The sequence below is a fragment of the Styela clava genome, chromosome 2, assembly GCF_964204865.1.
Source record: "Styela clava chromosome 2, kaStyClav1.hap1.2, whole genome shotgun sequence".
In the NCBI taxonomy this organism is placed as follows: domain Eukaryota; kingdom Metazoa; phylum Chordata; class Ascidiacea; order Stolidobranchia; family Styelidae; genus Styela; species Styela clava.
In genome coordinates, this window is record NC_135251.1 from 6,513,414 (window position 1) to 6,531,358 (window position 17,945).

The window sequence follows — 17,945 nt, forward strand, 5'->3', positions numbered from 1 at the left end:
TGTGCGGTCAAATCCGTTATCGATGAAATTTAATAATTGTCATTCACCAACGCCCGGGCTGTGGACAGAACTGAAGTGAAAAAGGTCCAATATTCTGCCTCTGGTTGGCTTCGAAGTTTAAGAACAAAGAGCCTCGTTGAATAAATTTATGTTATGTTATGTTGTTAGAAATTACTCTTTCCCCCTATAAAAATGAGCTCCACATAGCGGAATCATAGCGACTATGAGATTTTTATATTACTGTTTTTATTGCAATAAAAGACTACATAAAACATAGCTAGCAAGATTATTATCAATAAAAAACACAGGTTTTAATCAATTTGTAATTGATTAGACAAAAATTGTTTAGGTATTTATACGTAAAAAAAATTGCACGATATTATTCTATTTCATCCCACAGGTATTTCCTCATATGCATAGTTACAGGACACATGAACTGGGAACATGGAAACAAATATTATTTATTATCACTCATGAATGATTAATTGATTAATAATGATTATTAATAAATACAGGGTCCCATCATTTTTGTAATTGATTATGCTAATAGGTATAATTTTTGAAGGTATATATTGTATGTAGATAAAACATTTTCTATTCTATTTAACGGAAATGATAAATGTTCTTATACCTAGTTGCTAGGAGCACTACTTATTTCCATAAAAAAAGGTCAACTAAATTCATTTAAAATTACAGACTTTGATTATTTTGTATTTGATTAAGCAATAGATAAAATTTCCATGGGCGTATACGGTATATAGGTGTAATATTTTATATTGCGATCATATCCTATTTCATCAAACTAATACTTTTTTATGTGCACAAATTGCTAGGAACGTGGACAGTAAAATTAAAACAAATTGTATTTAATATCACCTTAGAAAATTGAATATTTTCAATAAAAATCATAGGTTTTGATCAATCTGTGTTGTTCTTGTAAACTTTTATAGGTATATATGTAAAATATTTTCAGCATGTTGTTATTCTATTTCATTATACTGATACTTCTTCATATGCATAGTGGTTAGGAACACAAACATTTAAAATCAATACAAATTTTATTTATTTTTTTGCCGGAGAAAATTGATTATTTCCAATATTTATTATTAATTTATATCGATCAAATTTTAGTAGATTGAGCAAATAGGTAAAAATTTTATAGGTTTGATATTTGTAATCGATTAGGTAAATAGAACAAACCCTAAGGTATACAAGAATAATATTTTCTAGCTCGATACTCCTATATTTCATCAGAATGATATTTATTCTTATGCATAGTTACTAGAAACATAAACAATTAGAATCGAAAAGACTATTATTTAATAATAACTGAAAAAATTGTTTATTTATGATGAAAAACACAGGATTCTATCAACCTATAATTGATTAAGAAAACAGGAAAATATTATATAAATATATGAAGGTTAAATAATTTCTAGCACGATACTATACTGATATATATTTTTATGCATAGTTAATAAAGACATTATATTTATATTTAAAACATTATTATTTAATATACCTGAAAAAAATTGATCAATTCTCATGAAAAACACGGGATTTTATTAATTTTAATTGATTAAGCAAATAGGAATAATTTTTGAAGATATATATTCCTTTTCGGTAAAGATTTGCTACAATGATGTCATCTGTTTCACCAAATTGATAATTCTTCTCATGCATAGATACTAGAAACATAAACAATTGAGCAAAAACGACTAATATTTAATATAACTGAAAATAATTGATTGTTTCTGATGAAAAACAAGTTTGAATCAATTTTTAATTGATTAGGAAAATATATAAAAGTGTTATATAGTATATAGTTAAAACATTTTCTAGCACAATATTTTATTTCATTTCATGAAACTGATATTTCTTTAAATGCATAATTGCTAGAAACAAACCACGTGGGTACAAAACTAATATTATTAAATATCACTGAACACAAAATAGATTATTTTCAATAAAAATGCACAGCTTTTTATCAACTTAGCAAATAGGTATAAATTTTACAGGTATAAGTAGTATATAGTTAAATCAGTTTTCTAGCAAGACATTGTCATTTTTTCATTAAACTGTTATTTCTTCATAAGCATTGTTGGTGGGAATTGAATCTACGTTTTCATAATTGTAATGCACGTTGAGATAACCTGCAGAATCTGAGAAAAAGTGTTGATTACTTTGAAATCAATTATGTATTAGCACATTTAGATTCTAGTATCTTAAAGGTTTCTAAAGTCAGATACTTTTCAAAGACCTCCTGAAGTTACTATTGAGTAGTAAGAGAAATTACAAAGTCCAAAAGCATAGAGAAAATAAGAAAAATGAGTTTGTATTGTATCTAACCTTGGCTTTTTACTGGCGGCGATTGAATTCCGATAGGATTAATTGAAGGTTGCTCATAAGTATGATCGTCATTTTCTTCTTTTTGAACATTTCGTCTTGAAAAAAATTTGAATAACATGGTAAATTTATTGAAAATAACTCGAAACAATAACTGAGAATTTTATAGTATTACATCCTGAGGGTGTCACAATTTTTATCAACTATCAAGTTAGGCAGTCAGAATGTTTTGAGAATTACTATTTTTTTTCATTTTCCGTCGGTGCCATGATATAGTGCATTTGCTTATAATTCTTAATCTAGGAACAGAAAAATTCATGCGAGATAAATAATTTATGAATATTTATGCCCTCTGAGACATAATTTAATGAATAAGACATTCTTACTTTTTCCTGACTAATAGAACAATCAGTACAACAACGACTGCAATCACGAGTGCGCCAACGACAACTCCAGCTATCCAGACAATGTTCGACCCTGTGTGAGTAAAAGTTGCTTGTTTTTACAAGAATATAACTCATGTCACTATATTTTGAATCAGTATTCGGAACATGATATTGGGCTCAATTGTTAAGTACGGTTTATTTGTAGTTATTGAAGGATAACATTGAATTAATATTATTTGAGATTACTATGTAACAAACTTTTTTTCTTCAAAGTTTATTTTTGATCGTTCCACAAAAGTAAACGACTTAATTTTTAAGTTAGATCAAACTACAAGTACAGAAACATTAAATACCTTCCGTTTTCTTTAGGTTGAATGCCGCAGAAGAACTGCGTTGAAGCAAAACTTCACCCGAAGTCACTGAGTAAGTTGAAGTAACTGCGTAGTAGCTGTGACAATATTAGCATACTATTGGGGACCATATATTCTGGTTAACAAATTTCAAAAAAATTCGAGCTGGCATTTAAAGACAATAAGAAGAACTGTTGATGAATTGGGAAATATAAAACAAAAACTAAACGAGTGTATTCTATCGATTGGCTTTCTGTCGGACTATCTACTCATTCTTCTTCTATGCTTTTGATCTGTATACGATGCCGTAGCAGGAATGACGATAACTATTCTAAATATTTCAAGCCTTGCTGCACGCTAACACAAATATATTTTTGTAACTTATTGTTTGACCAAAGTCAGACTTCTTCAGGCACATATGATTCAACCTGCATTAGTCAGAGAAAACATTGCAGAAATATATCTGTGTTAGCCTGCAGCATGACCCATAAATTACGGAAAATACCTTAACATAGAATACCTTCTAACAAATAAAAACGCCATGGTTAAGCAACTCTTACGTGTATGTTGAACCTATTTTGAGCGGCAAGTTCCTTCCAGATATGTATTCCGTTACTGCACGTTTGGCTCTAGTCGTACCCGTTAAAAGATGACAGAAACTTGCTTTGTCGTCTCCTAGAGATACTTGCACCTTTGGATCTTTAATTTTTGACCTTTAATATTGAATTGTATATCATTTGACTACAGTTGGGATTTGTTACGCTTACGTAACAAACATGACGATGCTTGAGGGAAGAGGATTACTTGGATTTTGAATTGGACTTGTCCAAATCATTTGCTGATAAATAGACTAATACTTTTCACCTGATGTGACTATTTTGCGATAATGCGGCAGAACGGTTTGGAGATTAGTCAAAAAGAAAAAGGATAGTTCAAAGTTGATGCAACCATAAAACTAGACAAAATATGAAAATGATGCAGGAACAAGTTGAACTGGTTTTTAAAAATAATTAATTTTGATGGCATTCAACAAGATTTCGCCAATGAACTAAACAGAAACAACACTCCTGGGAACACATGCATTTAGGAAAAATGAATTAAACTTTGCTTCTCCTATATTAAAAGTTGGAGTATTGAGAAAGTTTGAACAAATTTGAAAGCCAAGTTTTGTGTTTGGTGATCTAGTGCTTTAAGGGTTGGAGATTGACTTAGGTTCCAAATGTCAATCCGTACCTATGATTGAAAAATTACATTTTACGCCCATACCTTTGCATTGCAATTGCGAGAAATTCGTTTTCTTCTGATTTTCCAATCAATGCATTTCGTGATAATCGAGTCAACTTTTCCATCGTGATTTCATCTTCTAAATCACTTTCACCAGATTTTACTATTACAAGCAAGCAGCTGCGAAATATATAATCTAATTAAATACATTTAAAAAAAATGGGAAGATAAACGTTTCATGATAAGAAATATAAATTGGATACGACATGGAACAAAAATTTCTAATTAGGTGAAATTCTCCTGAAATTGGGAATCAACTTAAAAACCACGAATATAGTACAGATCAATTGTTTACACTGAATTCTCATTAACCTTAAAAATATAATGTTTAATTATAAAAAAACATTCTGTATAGATTCGTATAGAATCTATACAAAGATTCAAATAGAATTTTTGAATTGATTCAAAACGCATCAACATGCCTGAAATATTGAGAGAAAAACTAATTATCTAGGATTGAACATGAACTCGTGAATCAATATATTTCTGTAAGCCTTGCTATTACACTCTACTTAAAACATAACATTGACGAAATATGAAATTTCATGCCCTATTGGTCCTCTTGTTTCATCAGGAAAGGTGATATCTATCAACTGGGTCGCTGAGTTTTCTTCTGTCTGAACTGTTGTCGGTACAGGAACGTGTTCTGGTGCTGCACACAAAAATGATTGATTGAGGACATGTGTGACGTTACACACAGAGAATGAATAATCAACGACCTATTGTAAATTCTATCTTCAATTTTTTCTGGTCCGACAAAATTTAATTAGAAGTTTTACCTGCCACGTTTGTAAGGCACTCTCCAATTGCTGCTATTCTATTGCTTTCTCCAGCGCAATTCTTTGCATTAACATAGAAAGTGTAATTGCGATTCGGCTTTGTTTCAATTTGAACACGAAATGAATCTAATGATTTGCCTTCGTATAAATACTTCTTGGTGAATGTATGTTGTTGTATGTTCGAAGACAGAAAAACAAGTGTTGCGTTCTCGATTATCTAGAAAAATGTATTATATTGTTAGACTTGTCGCATTATAGTTTTTATATTTCCTTTGCGTTAAGAGCATTATTCACGATAAAAGTACAAGATACCCAAACGATTTACGCGATGAGTGTTTATATGAATAACATCATCCTACAACATTGCCACTCATTGTTGGGTAATTGCGATGTATAGATAAAAATATACTTTCAAGAACAATTGGGTGGCCTTTATTGGAAAAGTACACTTATAATTTGCATTACAATATACACTATATTTTGGTTTGTAATTGCTTAAATAGGGAATTGCAACTATCGTCTCATTTCCTCAATTATTCTTTATATTACCTCAAATGTTTCATTCGTTTTCAACTTTGACTCCGACCAGTCCCAGGTCACGGCACATTGACTTTCTGATACTTTTGTAACTCGAGCGTCAGTGACAGGATCTGGTAAACCAAGACTGGTTTTGATTACCGTTTGTGTATGAAGTTTGTTTATGCATTTATCCGGACAAACGGTTATCTGAAACGGTATGGGTATAAAGAAAACAACATTGTTCGATATTTATATTAAATTTTTATTGATTACACGTTGTCCTGGAATCTGGAATTATTTCTAAATATCACATTGGCTGATAATTCAAACGTTTTATATGAAAAGTTGAAGAATAATTTGCATCCAAAATTAAATCTTGAGCTGTATGCGACTCCACCATTTTGAGAGCATTTCACGAGCAATTATATTAGGATCAAATACAGTTATATAAATATTCTAGTATTTTTAGTTTTTATGTTAGCAACGTTTAATTAGTTTGCATCACTAATTTTACCTTGATGTTATAGTTAGTATAAGGAACAAGCTCTTCAATTGTTGTTATTTCATGCGTTTGTGCTGTTATGTTTTGTGTGTAAATGGCGACAGTGTCACCTTCGCGAGTTGCCGAAATTCTTAAAAAAAAAATACTAATTAGATATTGCGTTTCAAAGGATGAGCATATACAGACCATATAATTTTACTTCGCACTTTTGCACAAATTTGACTAAATTCATCTGACTAAATCCAGAGTGCGGGAAGTGAACTTATACAGAATTCAACATGCAAATCTTAAAACTTTCTAGAATGGAACTACATAAATGTCAACTTATTCGGTACAATGCTAAATAGGAATCCAGTATGTGAATACATATTTCTACATTCTTTTTTTTACCTGTGAACGACGCCGATTGTTTGATAGTTAGGTTTCCATTCAATTGCGACCTTTTCTCCAACACTGCATTTTACTACTTCGCTAGCTGTTATGACAGGTGATCCGTACACTGGGAAATATAAAATATACTCTTTATCGTTGTCTGTTGTAAAAGAAGTCTTCATATTACATAATTAATTTTTCTCAATCAAGCAGACTTTGAATATTTCTTCAAAATTATTTGAACTTATTAAACCATATTGTTTAGTGTGACTTCTTTAGTAAGTCTGCAATTTCATATATATATATATTATTTTGCGTCTTTTGCGCTGTTGATATTCTTACGGGTATTGACAGACCCCGTTTGCCAAACATCGAACAGATTCAGTACCTAACATCAGTTTTAGATTTAATTTATTCTTCCACCTGATAATTCTATCTCTCGTTCATCTTTGGTTTCCTGAGCAGGTTCCCCAATATTATTGGTGGCACGGCATGTATAAGTTCCAGTATCCGACAATACTGCATTCATTATATAGAGGATATATTTTCCAGTGGGTTTCCATTGATATACAGTGCTATCTCCGCGTAATGGAACCGACGTTCCATTTCTTATCCAAACCACCTGTGCAGAGGGCGCACCGGATGCCTCACAGATCACGTAATTTAGACCAGAGGTTACAGGGGATGAGATTGCAGTTGGGAATATGTTGGTGATGTTTACAGGATCTGAAAAACAATGGTTGGCAATTAGTTAAAATGTTTCTTGCGTTAGATATGCGATTATTTTTTCCAAGAGTATTGTTTCTGCCCTTTACAAATTCCCAATTGGTAATACACGAAAGACAGTCCCGGGTGCGTGTGTGTGCGCAATACTAATAATGTCGTTTCAAGGTTGCGCCGTCAAACCGTTTCCGATCAAGATAATATTTGTTCGATATTTTCATCTGCAAGTTCCACCAAATGTGATATAATATTTACTTTATATTATATTGTGCATGCTTTTCGCATTCTCTCGTGTATTGTAAAGATGTTGTAAATAGAATTTTGTCCAGGGCAATAGTAAATTAACGCAAATCTAATGCAAATTACTAGCTCTGATGTCAATTATAGCAGTGATATATTAGCCATTATATTACCAGTAAATAAAGGCAATATCGTACATATTATTAAGTACCGCATAACTATAGCAATATGAAAATCCCTTATCATTTTCAGACCTCATAAGCAAAGAATTCGTTAGAATGATATGAATTTATATCCGAAACGTTGGTAAAACGCATATTATATTTGTTATAAAGTTTATATTGGCTCACTATAATTAAGCCTATAATAACTCCTTATTCTGAGAAATGAGAAATATTTAATAATAAAAAAAACCCGGTTATAAATATAAAATACAGGATGTACGATATATGCCCTCGATCAGCGCTTGCTTGTATGGAAATAATTTGCGGAACATTTCACTATATATAATCATGTTGATGCCATGATATATATATATATATATATATATATACCATGGCATCAACATGATTATGACAAGCTAAAAATTTCGATACTATCAGAATTTGTTTATCTAATTTTTGCAAATGAAAAATAACTTACAGTGTACAATTAGTCGAACTTTTGCCGATCTTGTATAAGATATCGTTGTGGCAGTAGGTGTCACTACAAATTCATAAATAACGCTTTGGAAGTCATTAATTGGGGGAGTAGTATAGGTGTAGGAACTGGGTACGTTATTTACTGGGAGAACAGGTTTTGTTTTATCCGGGAGTTTGAACACTTGCAATTTCACAGCTCCATCATTGCTCTGTATCTTCACGTTGATTGATGCCGTATTACCACGTACTACTATTACTACTTCTTTTGTTGGTGTAATAGTCAGAAGTTCTGAACCAATATTAAGACCTATTAATTACCAGACTTGTCTTATGTTGTTACCAATTTCGAATAAATGTCTTTGAAATCAAATATCCAATACATGAAAACTCAAATATATATAAATATATATAGCATGTTGGACATTAAGTATACAAAATTTTCTGTCTATTTGTGCTAACTTCCGAGTACTTGTAATGAATACTAGTAGAGCGGGCACAAATTCTCCCACCTTTATTTGTTGCATGATTCAACACGGCACAGATTTCTTGCACTGATGGCAATGAGGTGGCAGCGATAGCCTTGTGTTTGTGACGTTTGACCCAACTTATCTTAATATCGAGAGTTCCCAATCTCGGGTTTAAATCGCATCCCATCCCATATTTTCGAATAAAAAAATCGCCATCGAAAAAAAAATACATTGCGAATATAGTTATTCAGGACTTGACGTTAACAGCTATTGGGAATGCCTACACTATTTGATCGATAAAATAATAAACTAGTTGGTGAGTTCTTTAACTCCACAGTAAACGTTGGCTATTTCAGCATTGATAAACACGAGTTTTAATTTTAGACAATTAACCTTGTTTGTTACAGCGAAGTAAGCCATACACGTGTAATATATCACGTATTCTTCCATCTATTTATGTTTTCTCTTGCGAACAAAATAAACTGATCATCACAACTTAACAGAAGGACTACCTGACTGGCATATATAGCGCCTGTATGTGTTACATGCAATATCAGTCCATTTCCCGTCATCGTATTTAATAGATGCACAAGTAGTGTCATCGTTACCTTCACCTGGTGCCCTGGGAATAAATTAAATAGCAGATGTTGTAACATCAAGATAAAGAAAATGCTAAAACTATCTAACATTAGGTGGTCTAACCATAACATTGACTTTATATCTGTGAGTTGGGTCGATGACTTTATTTTAATCGTAAATGAAATAATCCAGATGTATAATAGGTTTATTGATATGATGATTAATTAATATGATATGATGATTTTAAATTAAAGTAAACATGTGCCAGAATACACAAACACACGTGTGTTACTTTGGCATTTCCTTATTAGTGTTCATGATAGAACTATTGATTTAAATAATCACAAAATCTCGACAGCATGAATAGGTAGAAAATTAGCGAAAAAAATGTCATATTCTCGAAATCTCTTGTCATTACCCAATACCTATAGGTCGGTAATCATGATGATATTTTTCATTATAATGATATTTAATGGATGATATTTAATAGTCTAAACCAGTGGTTCTCAAACTTTTTAGTCCCAGAGCCGAATTTCAAACCTCAAAGGTATGAAGAGCCGCGCACAAACAACGCAAGGTAAAATAGCAACAAACCTTCAGCGCGTAATTAAAATACTAAGTCACCGTAACAACAACACACGTAACAACTAGGGCTGAGCAAAATTTTCGAATAATAAAATATCCGAATGGCATTTTACGATTCGGATATCCGGTACCACGTGACCTGCGCCGGTCTGCTTGGACACCGAACTCGAGCGTCTCCAACTCAATCGTGAATTGTGCGAGATTTCCCAAAGGCGCTCGCTATCAGAAAAAATTTGAAAAATTTGAAAAGTCGTCTTTGCGTTATGGTGTTATATGCTTATTTTTGCACCTAACGTATCCTTTCAATTCATCATTTTGCAAAAAAAAAAAACGTACCGACCGTTCCGTAAATTTAGAAACGTCAAACCAGATTAGGTATTTAAAATAAATTTCCCAGATTTATACTCGGCATGCTTGGTGGCATGTCATTAGCCATTTCTTGCATTACCGAACATAAACTTGCTTAAAATTAAATGTTAAAATGACTTTTAGGCGTTTCATTGTGAAAAAGGCGATTTTAGGTCGTTAAAACACTCTAGTTATGTAAATAGCATGGATTTAAAAATGACCAAAAGTTTTTCCAAAAGCTGGTATGAGTTACTTGTATGGAAAACACTCATTACACTCACACTCAAACACTCAAAACACTCAGTAAGTATTTTAGCTATAATAACCATCGGGGTGTTGTTTTGTTGAAAAAAAAAACGATAAAACTTGAAGGAATTAGGTATAATTAGAGTCTGACCCTCTATTAGGCACAAAGGCCTAGAAATGCCTTTATTGCCAATTTATTTAATCGCTATTTTAAATCAACATGCAGGATTCACGCAATCGTAAATTTGCTAGGTTTATCTATCTAATACTAAAATAACACGGACACCATAGAAAAGCATGAGAAACTCAAATATCATTATAATAAATATCTGCATCTCGGTTATCGTTCACTTCAAACATGCACGGGTAATTTACAAGCGGTGATAAGGAAGATCGAATCCAAGGCAGAGGATAAAACTCAGAATAGAATTAATTTGGTTCTAAAATTATTCCTTAAATGTATTCAACAGCTGTCGCTGATGTAAACGCAAGGGTATACTAGAAATATGAAATTTTGATATTCGGCGACCGCTTATTCTTGCAAAAACGAGAAAGGGCGGAAATATAGAATACCAACTTTAGGATATCGCCGCCAAAACGATCGCGGTGACAAAGACAATCAGCAATTATGATAAAATTACCCATTAAAAAACGCTTTATTGCCGACTTTTCAATGTTTCTATTAATTTCCAAATGGAGTATCGACCTCCGAAGTTCTGGATCCCTGTTATCTATAAAAAAAATATTCAAAATATTCGATTCGAAAAAAAATTCCATTTTGCCCACCCTAGCCGAACAGCTATTTATTTAGGCTTTGATTTCTGATAAGTTTTCAAAGCGGGTCGTAATCGTTGAGGATGCAAGGTGCAGTAGCTGCTTGAGATGATCGCCACATTTCTCGAGACTATTTTCGATTACTGGAACAAAATTAAAATGCTATAGAAATTAAAATAATCATCGAGTTATTTGATTTATACATAAGATCTGGAAATGCGACAAAAACTGAAAATCCACGAAAGCAAGCCAATGATTACAGCCATGTCTAAAATCTTCTTTCTAAGTGAAAAGTGTCCGATTGGCCGCGAAAACGCTCACTGTTGCGTCACTATTGCATCTTATAGGTTAGTCAACGCTACGCAAATAAACACGGGCGAATCCATTCGACTAACTAATAGACTTCAGCATTTTAATTTCGAGTCAATGATTAGTTTTCAATGAAAAATTTCCTTTGAAAATAATTAATTTTTAAAACATTAACGGGAGCCGCAGGAAAGGTTGTTGCATGCGGCTCTCAAACCCTAGTTTGAGAATCACTGGTCTAAACTCAAATCTCAGGTCTCCAATATGGGCAAAAACATTCCGCAAATTTCAAGATGTATTTGGTGAGCGATGTCAGTTGTTTATGCATACAAACATGGGAATACAGATTGACTTTTTTGCTGTTCTTTAGTTTCACGCTCATTAGAGGGCACACACGTGACTTCGTTATAATTATTAAGCACTGATAGTTTCGCTCAGCCATTATTGACCTTTTTCCTTATAATAGAAGATCAATTCATCGATTTTTATTCCCCTATTACTCGTGCCGATTCTAATATAGAGTCTCGTATGAAATTACTTTCGACAACTTTTGTTTTCAAGATTTTTTTTTACAAAAGGGCGGGTTGGCATAGCGTTATACAAGTTGGCGAAGTGAGTGAATGCAATAGTTTCTAGTATTTTTTCTAGCACCTATCTTGAAATCCAGTCACTAAAAACTCACCAATTCACAGACGAGGCAGCTAGATATCCATCGGACCATTTCCAAGTTCCCGAAGTTTTCATGAGTCCAATGAAGTAATTTCCGTTAGGATTGCTTGCGGTTGCACCGCTGTAACAAAACAAATTGATCCAACATAGTTATTTATCATATTTTTCAAAAACATCATTCAATTCAGGTAGTCGGTTGTTTTCGGAATAAAATGCGTAATGAAAGTATTGACATAGTTTTGAAATATGAATGCTATCATTATAAGTAATTAGTAGTCATATGGTAATAAACATTCGCTTTTAGGGCAAGGGAAATTAAAAAGTTAATTTAAAAAAAAAAATCGGTAGCCGTCTGGCTAAATCGATCCTATTAAATACACTACTCTTTTATGAAATTGAACAAGAATGTTGAGTAATGAAAATTTATAAATTACCCAAGAAGAGCATCGACTTTGTCTTGCATATTGCTGTTTTTTATCCGCACCAACCATGCGCTACGTGCGCTGCATTTCTGTTCTGCTGCACGCATGGTATTAACTTCAGTATCGAATCTTTCAATTAAATATCCATCGTCAGTTTTTATAGTTTTTGCAGGTTCTGTTAGAAATTAAATAAGTGAATAACAAGAAGTGTGGAATTCATATTATTGTATAATTTACTTCGTACATGACGCCAATAAACCAATTTTGGATTTATCTTGCCTTCTTTTTTAAATTTCGGCCTAACCTTTCCAAGATATTCTGAGATGATTAATCAGTATAATCTATTAACGAATAATGGACCAAAAACGACTGAAATAATAAATCAGTTTCAAAAGCTCCAATCAGCGATAACAGATATGCCACTGATCAATATCTCACTTAATTTCTTATTTGTTCTCCACTGAATTGGGATACAAAGTGTCGTCCGTCTGATGATTATAATATTAGTCTATCAAAACCCATTCATTTGAAGTTTATTTAATTGTAATTCATTCGAGATAGTTTAAATGTTCATTTCTCATTTAACGATGCAAAACACAAAATTAACGTGAGTTTAGTTGGCATCCAATATGTACTGCATATTAGTTTGTGTCTTTAGCTCAGTCGCATTTTGCGAAAAAAAAGATTTAATGAGGTCTGTTTAGGATCATGTTCATAGTGCTTGAAGGCTACATTTTTACAAAAATTGAGTTTTGCGATAATGAGGTTTGACGGGAACATATTTTTGCAAAGTTCTTGCTTTGCAATGGACTCTGCCTCAAATGTACTTTTGTACTAAATGGCAGCTCCACGTTATTCATTATTATACGGATGTGCTCTATATATCTAACCAGACGTTTTATTAAATATTCTGTGTTTTGTGAGCATTCTATTAACTCTTCCTCGGAGGTTTTGGTGATAACTCACAAATGCTTCATTTAATAAGTTGTGAGTTAGCGTCTGATTGGTTTCTCGACACCCCAAAGCGACGTGATAATTGTCTTAATTAATCATGCAAAATTATTTTATTTTAATTTCTAATAATGATAACCTTACCTTGAGCACTGACAAAAAGATTTTCATTTTGTAAAAACAAATAAAGCAAGCCGAGTAGAATATATCCAGCTAAATTCGAGTTCATTGTTATAGCTCATTCACCCCGTTCAGGATATCGTATCTGGGAAAGGGAATATATTTTGCATCAGTACAATTGAATGAATGAAGTTGGTCAATATTTTCCACGAAGTAACTTAATTGTGAACCATCTTTTCTTACTCAAAGCTTACCTCAATAATTTTCCTAAACTATTGTGTCTATTCTAAGCAAAAACATATTATAAATCCTTCTTACTTTATACTGCTCTAATCCCTTTTGTACTTATAGTAGAACCTTCTCTATATATACATACAAGCTATATATATATGATATATCTGAAATATAAACCCACTATGAGCTATTAACGGATCAAAATGCGCTAATGAGCAGAGATTTAAACTAAATCTACTTAATAGTTTGTTTTACTGTATTAATAAATCACTTCCAAATATATTATATTATACAATTAATTTTACGTTATCCTAATCCCACAAACAGGCCAAAATGTTCCACAAGTCTATCTTCTTTGACTACAAACACATTTTGCCAACGAAAAGATACGAAACAAGGAAACAAATCATTATTTGATTTTGTCGCCAAACGATGATGTTACTGATGTTATATTGGCACGTATATTAAGTTTACGCACGCAGTATAAGATGCGAGCCAGATATGTAACTAGAGTTATTACCTAACCATATAACTCCCGCGTTACGACTCCAATAAGATCGGATAACCTTGATCTGTTATATTATTCTTTCCAGCCAGCAGCTAACAAATTAATATTTAGTGTAACTCCTTTGCAATAGGACGAAACCTTGCTTAACTATTACGTACAGTAACACAAAACAAGAATGAATCACACTATCATGATTCTTCTTCCGACTCCATAATGAGTTTGTTGTTTATCGACACTGACATTTGCGTGCATATACCTGTCTTGTGTATAATTAACATAAATGCTGACTAAAGTATTACAGCGAATAAGAAAATATTGTTTATATATACATGATAATAGTAATTAGAAGGACTCGGTATTGGTGGACTCCAGTTTTAACTACCGTACACTAACGTGCTCATCACGTCAAACATATTGAATCGAAATCTTCAAAATGGTTTTATGAGTATTAGAAATGATAAAATTAAGGGATAAGTAGGATTTTGACCTAAAAAAAAGAAATTGTGATACAATGTCAATAACCGTCTGTATTACTGCAATATGGTCTCCATTGTTATTCAGCTGCTTTGGTTCGTTCAAGATATGTGACTGGAAATGAACCGACATGACTTCAGCGTTGAAAATTTGGCATTCGAATGTAGTCTGTAGCGGAAAATATTTTATGTGAAAATTCAAATATATATTAATATATATTCACATTACAAAAAAATGTATAGTACAGAAAAAGAGATTTTTATCATTCAATCAATCAATCATTTTATTTCGGTATCCTGACATAAAACAGAACAACACAAAAAATAAACAGATAATCAAAATGCAGAGATACCTGGAAGGCATGCATAATTTGAAATGAAGTTAAAAAGTACGCACCCTTCCACTATTTATTTAGTATAACAACAGTTGATTTGAACCTTAAAATGTCAGTAAAATGGATGAATGTTTTAAAAGCAACTTGTGGGATCAAACGGTGTCAGGTTTTTTATTCTGTTGTGACTAAAGTGAGGATATGCGTAATAATTAGATTCTGCGTACTTTCATATAGGACTTAATGGTTTGGATGACACTTCACGTACTTATCTTAACGCCGTATATTCTGAATTACTTTCGAAAAAAACTTCGATTTCAAATATAATGAATGTAGAGTGATTCTGGCGGGTTTCGGTATATTTAGCGGTACTTTTATCAGGGTGTTGTAATCTAATCAACGCCGATTTCGGAAAGATAAAAACGCTTGATCTGGCATTTTAACTCAAATTTCACGTATTCATATGTACAAATTGTTCTATTTCTCTGACTGTAAAGATATGATATTTTTAAGTGAAGTGAATAAATGAGCAATCTTTTACAACAGCATATCGATGAATGAAAATTACTCCAAATTATCATGCTAAGTTGGGTCCGTCAAACTAGTTACGAATGCTCGTGACAATCTTACGTGAATAATGTTTATTGAGAAAACTTTTTTGATCAGAATGTTCTCAATGGAAGAATCGATAAAATAATCTTTTCAGTGCCATTCCGGTTCGCCAACTTGTTTTGAAGGTAATAGAAGTTTAAATAGTATGAAGGTCATCAACAAATCAGCAAACTGCGCACAATACAAAATGACATGTCATTCATTGACACAATACAATATGACGTCGTTCAAAATTTGTTCATGTTTATGTGTGTCGTCATTCTCGCAATATTCACATCTACTTATTTTTGATGACAAAAACATTAGAATATAAAACAGAGTGGGATTGTGTCTGAGTCAAAAAGTATTATGCCCTAATGGTATTGGAGCAGAAATCAACTTCTAAATATAGCTTGTCGGAGTCAAATTTTCAAACCGTTTGGATAATATTGATTGAACAAATAGTCCTTTCGACACGAAAGTTTCGTATAATAGGCCGGGGTAATTCAGACTCCTGAGGTATGACGGACTTGAATAGTAAAATTATTTGATAGGGACACCTCGCATCTCATCGTGGCTTAGGACGTTTCGCGTGCTAGTGCGACATCTTGTGACGTTAGAACCAAAATTTTTACATTCCACTCCCAGCATCTTACGAAGCAGGTGTTTAGGAGGAGGGGGCTTTTGAAATAAAGTTTCGGCGAAAAAAATTATGTCAAGGTGGGGTGGGTAAGAGAGGATTTTTTAATATGGTCTTGTGAGAATATCAAGGGACTGTAGTCATCGGGACTTTTGTAAAACTTTTTCGTGGTAATATGTACCATTCCACTACTTGGATCAAAAACACTTTAACCACTATATTTATACTAAGTATCTTATCAATTAGGTCAGGTGTCAAATTAAATCTTATCCCGGTAAACTTTTTGTGGAATTTTGTTTGTATAGTATAGATTAGGTTATTGGTGACTGATATATGTTTGCGGTCTTTCAGCGGTCATTGGTATATTTGTAAAATGAAAACAAACCCAACGTCAAAATGCTTTATCTGCTCTTTCTGTAAACATTTCCTATTATAATGAATTACAACCCAAAGTCAAATAAAAACGGAGATACAATATTAAAAATATTCTTATCTAAATGTCGACGTCAGTCGCAAGAAACATTAAATCATCATCGGAGGGAGAGCTGTGAATCAGAGATTCTTTACTAAGCGTTACTGATGAGTAAGTGCGCGCACGATACGCTACCGAATTATACGCTGTATATCATTCGATTGGTGAGATATAAAATGTGATTTTTATATTTATCCTCAAGGTAAAAACCCGATGATTTCAGAGAAAAGGGCATTAAACTAGATGCATAGACACGAAATGTTTTTTTTTTCACGAAATCACCTTACGCGACCAACTAATTTGGATCATAAAACTGATAGTAGTAAGTACGCAGGATTAGATGACATGTCCTGGATTTCGCTGGAAATAAAAGTTTTTAATGCATTAAGTATGCATTATGACAGAATTAATAAATTATTTGAATTTTGTTTTAAATATAGCAACCCGTTAGAAATGATTTGATAGCGAGATTATTATTGAAAGTAGCTGTGTGTGTTCAGTCAAGTTAAAGAATATTTTGTCATACTGTGATGGAGTGGTACCAAACAACACTAGTCATAGTCGCTAGTCATAGTCATCACCATGCGTTTCATCTCTAGATTGATGATATTACGAGGCTCTTTGAGGATTTAACATGAATTGTTATTCATTCGCAATGTAGTAACTTATAGTGGCATGATTACCTTGTGTCAATATTTTCATCCCGGGTAGTTTCCTAGATTCTTATACCTTTCCGTTCCCAAAAATGTCTTTATATATTTAAACACTAGCAAATGTTAATTAATATATTCGGGTATGCAAATGATCGATTTTATCAGATTTGAGCGCAATTCTGGATATACAGTGATTTTATTATAACTACGAAAAGGCTAGACATGAAGGTTGTGATGAGAAAGTACAAAATGTTATTCCACTAATTTAATGTTTAAAAAAACGAATTTAACAAATTTACTTTCATGCTAATGAAGAAGAATAAAAGAGTGTTTTTTTCATTTCGCTTATCATTACACCGATTTGGAACCGAATACTAAAATATTGAATATAACGCATGTCTGAAATAGCAAAATTAGTTAAACCGTCTTATAT

The 17,945-nt window shown here is 32.5% G+C and overlaps 1 protein-coding gene across 1 annotated transcript; it reads right to left on the reverse strand.

The window, feature by feature from the left end:
• Positions 1 to 262: 262 nt before the first annotated feature.
• Positions 263 to 13,754, reverse strand: LOC120336065 (uncharacterized). The gene is made up of 17 exons (XM_078118976.1): positions 13,634 to 13,754; positions 12,551 to 12,713; positions 12,130 to 12,237; positions 9,122 to 9,231; positions 8,144 to 8,431; positions 6,962 to 7,264; positions 6,557 to 6,698; positions 6,179 to 6,296; positions 5,695 to 5,871; positions 5,146 to 5,362; positions 4,916 to 5,018; positions 4,349 to 4,486; positions 3,643 to 3,795; positions 3,086 to 3,180; positions 2,733 to 2,823; positions 2,350 to 2,444; positions 263 to 2,162 (listed from the first exon to the last, which is right to left on the reverse strand). Exons 1-17 carry the CDS (start codon positions 13,716 to 13,718, stop codon positions 2,074 to 2,076), a joined length of 2,475 nt encoding a protein of 824 aa, XP_077975102.1. The 5' UTR covers positions 13,719 to 13,754; the 3' UTR covers positions 263 to 2,073.
• Between the last annotated feature and the right edge of the window lie 4,191 nt (positions 13,755 to 17,945).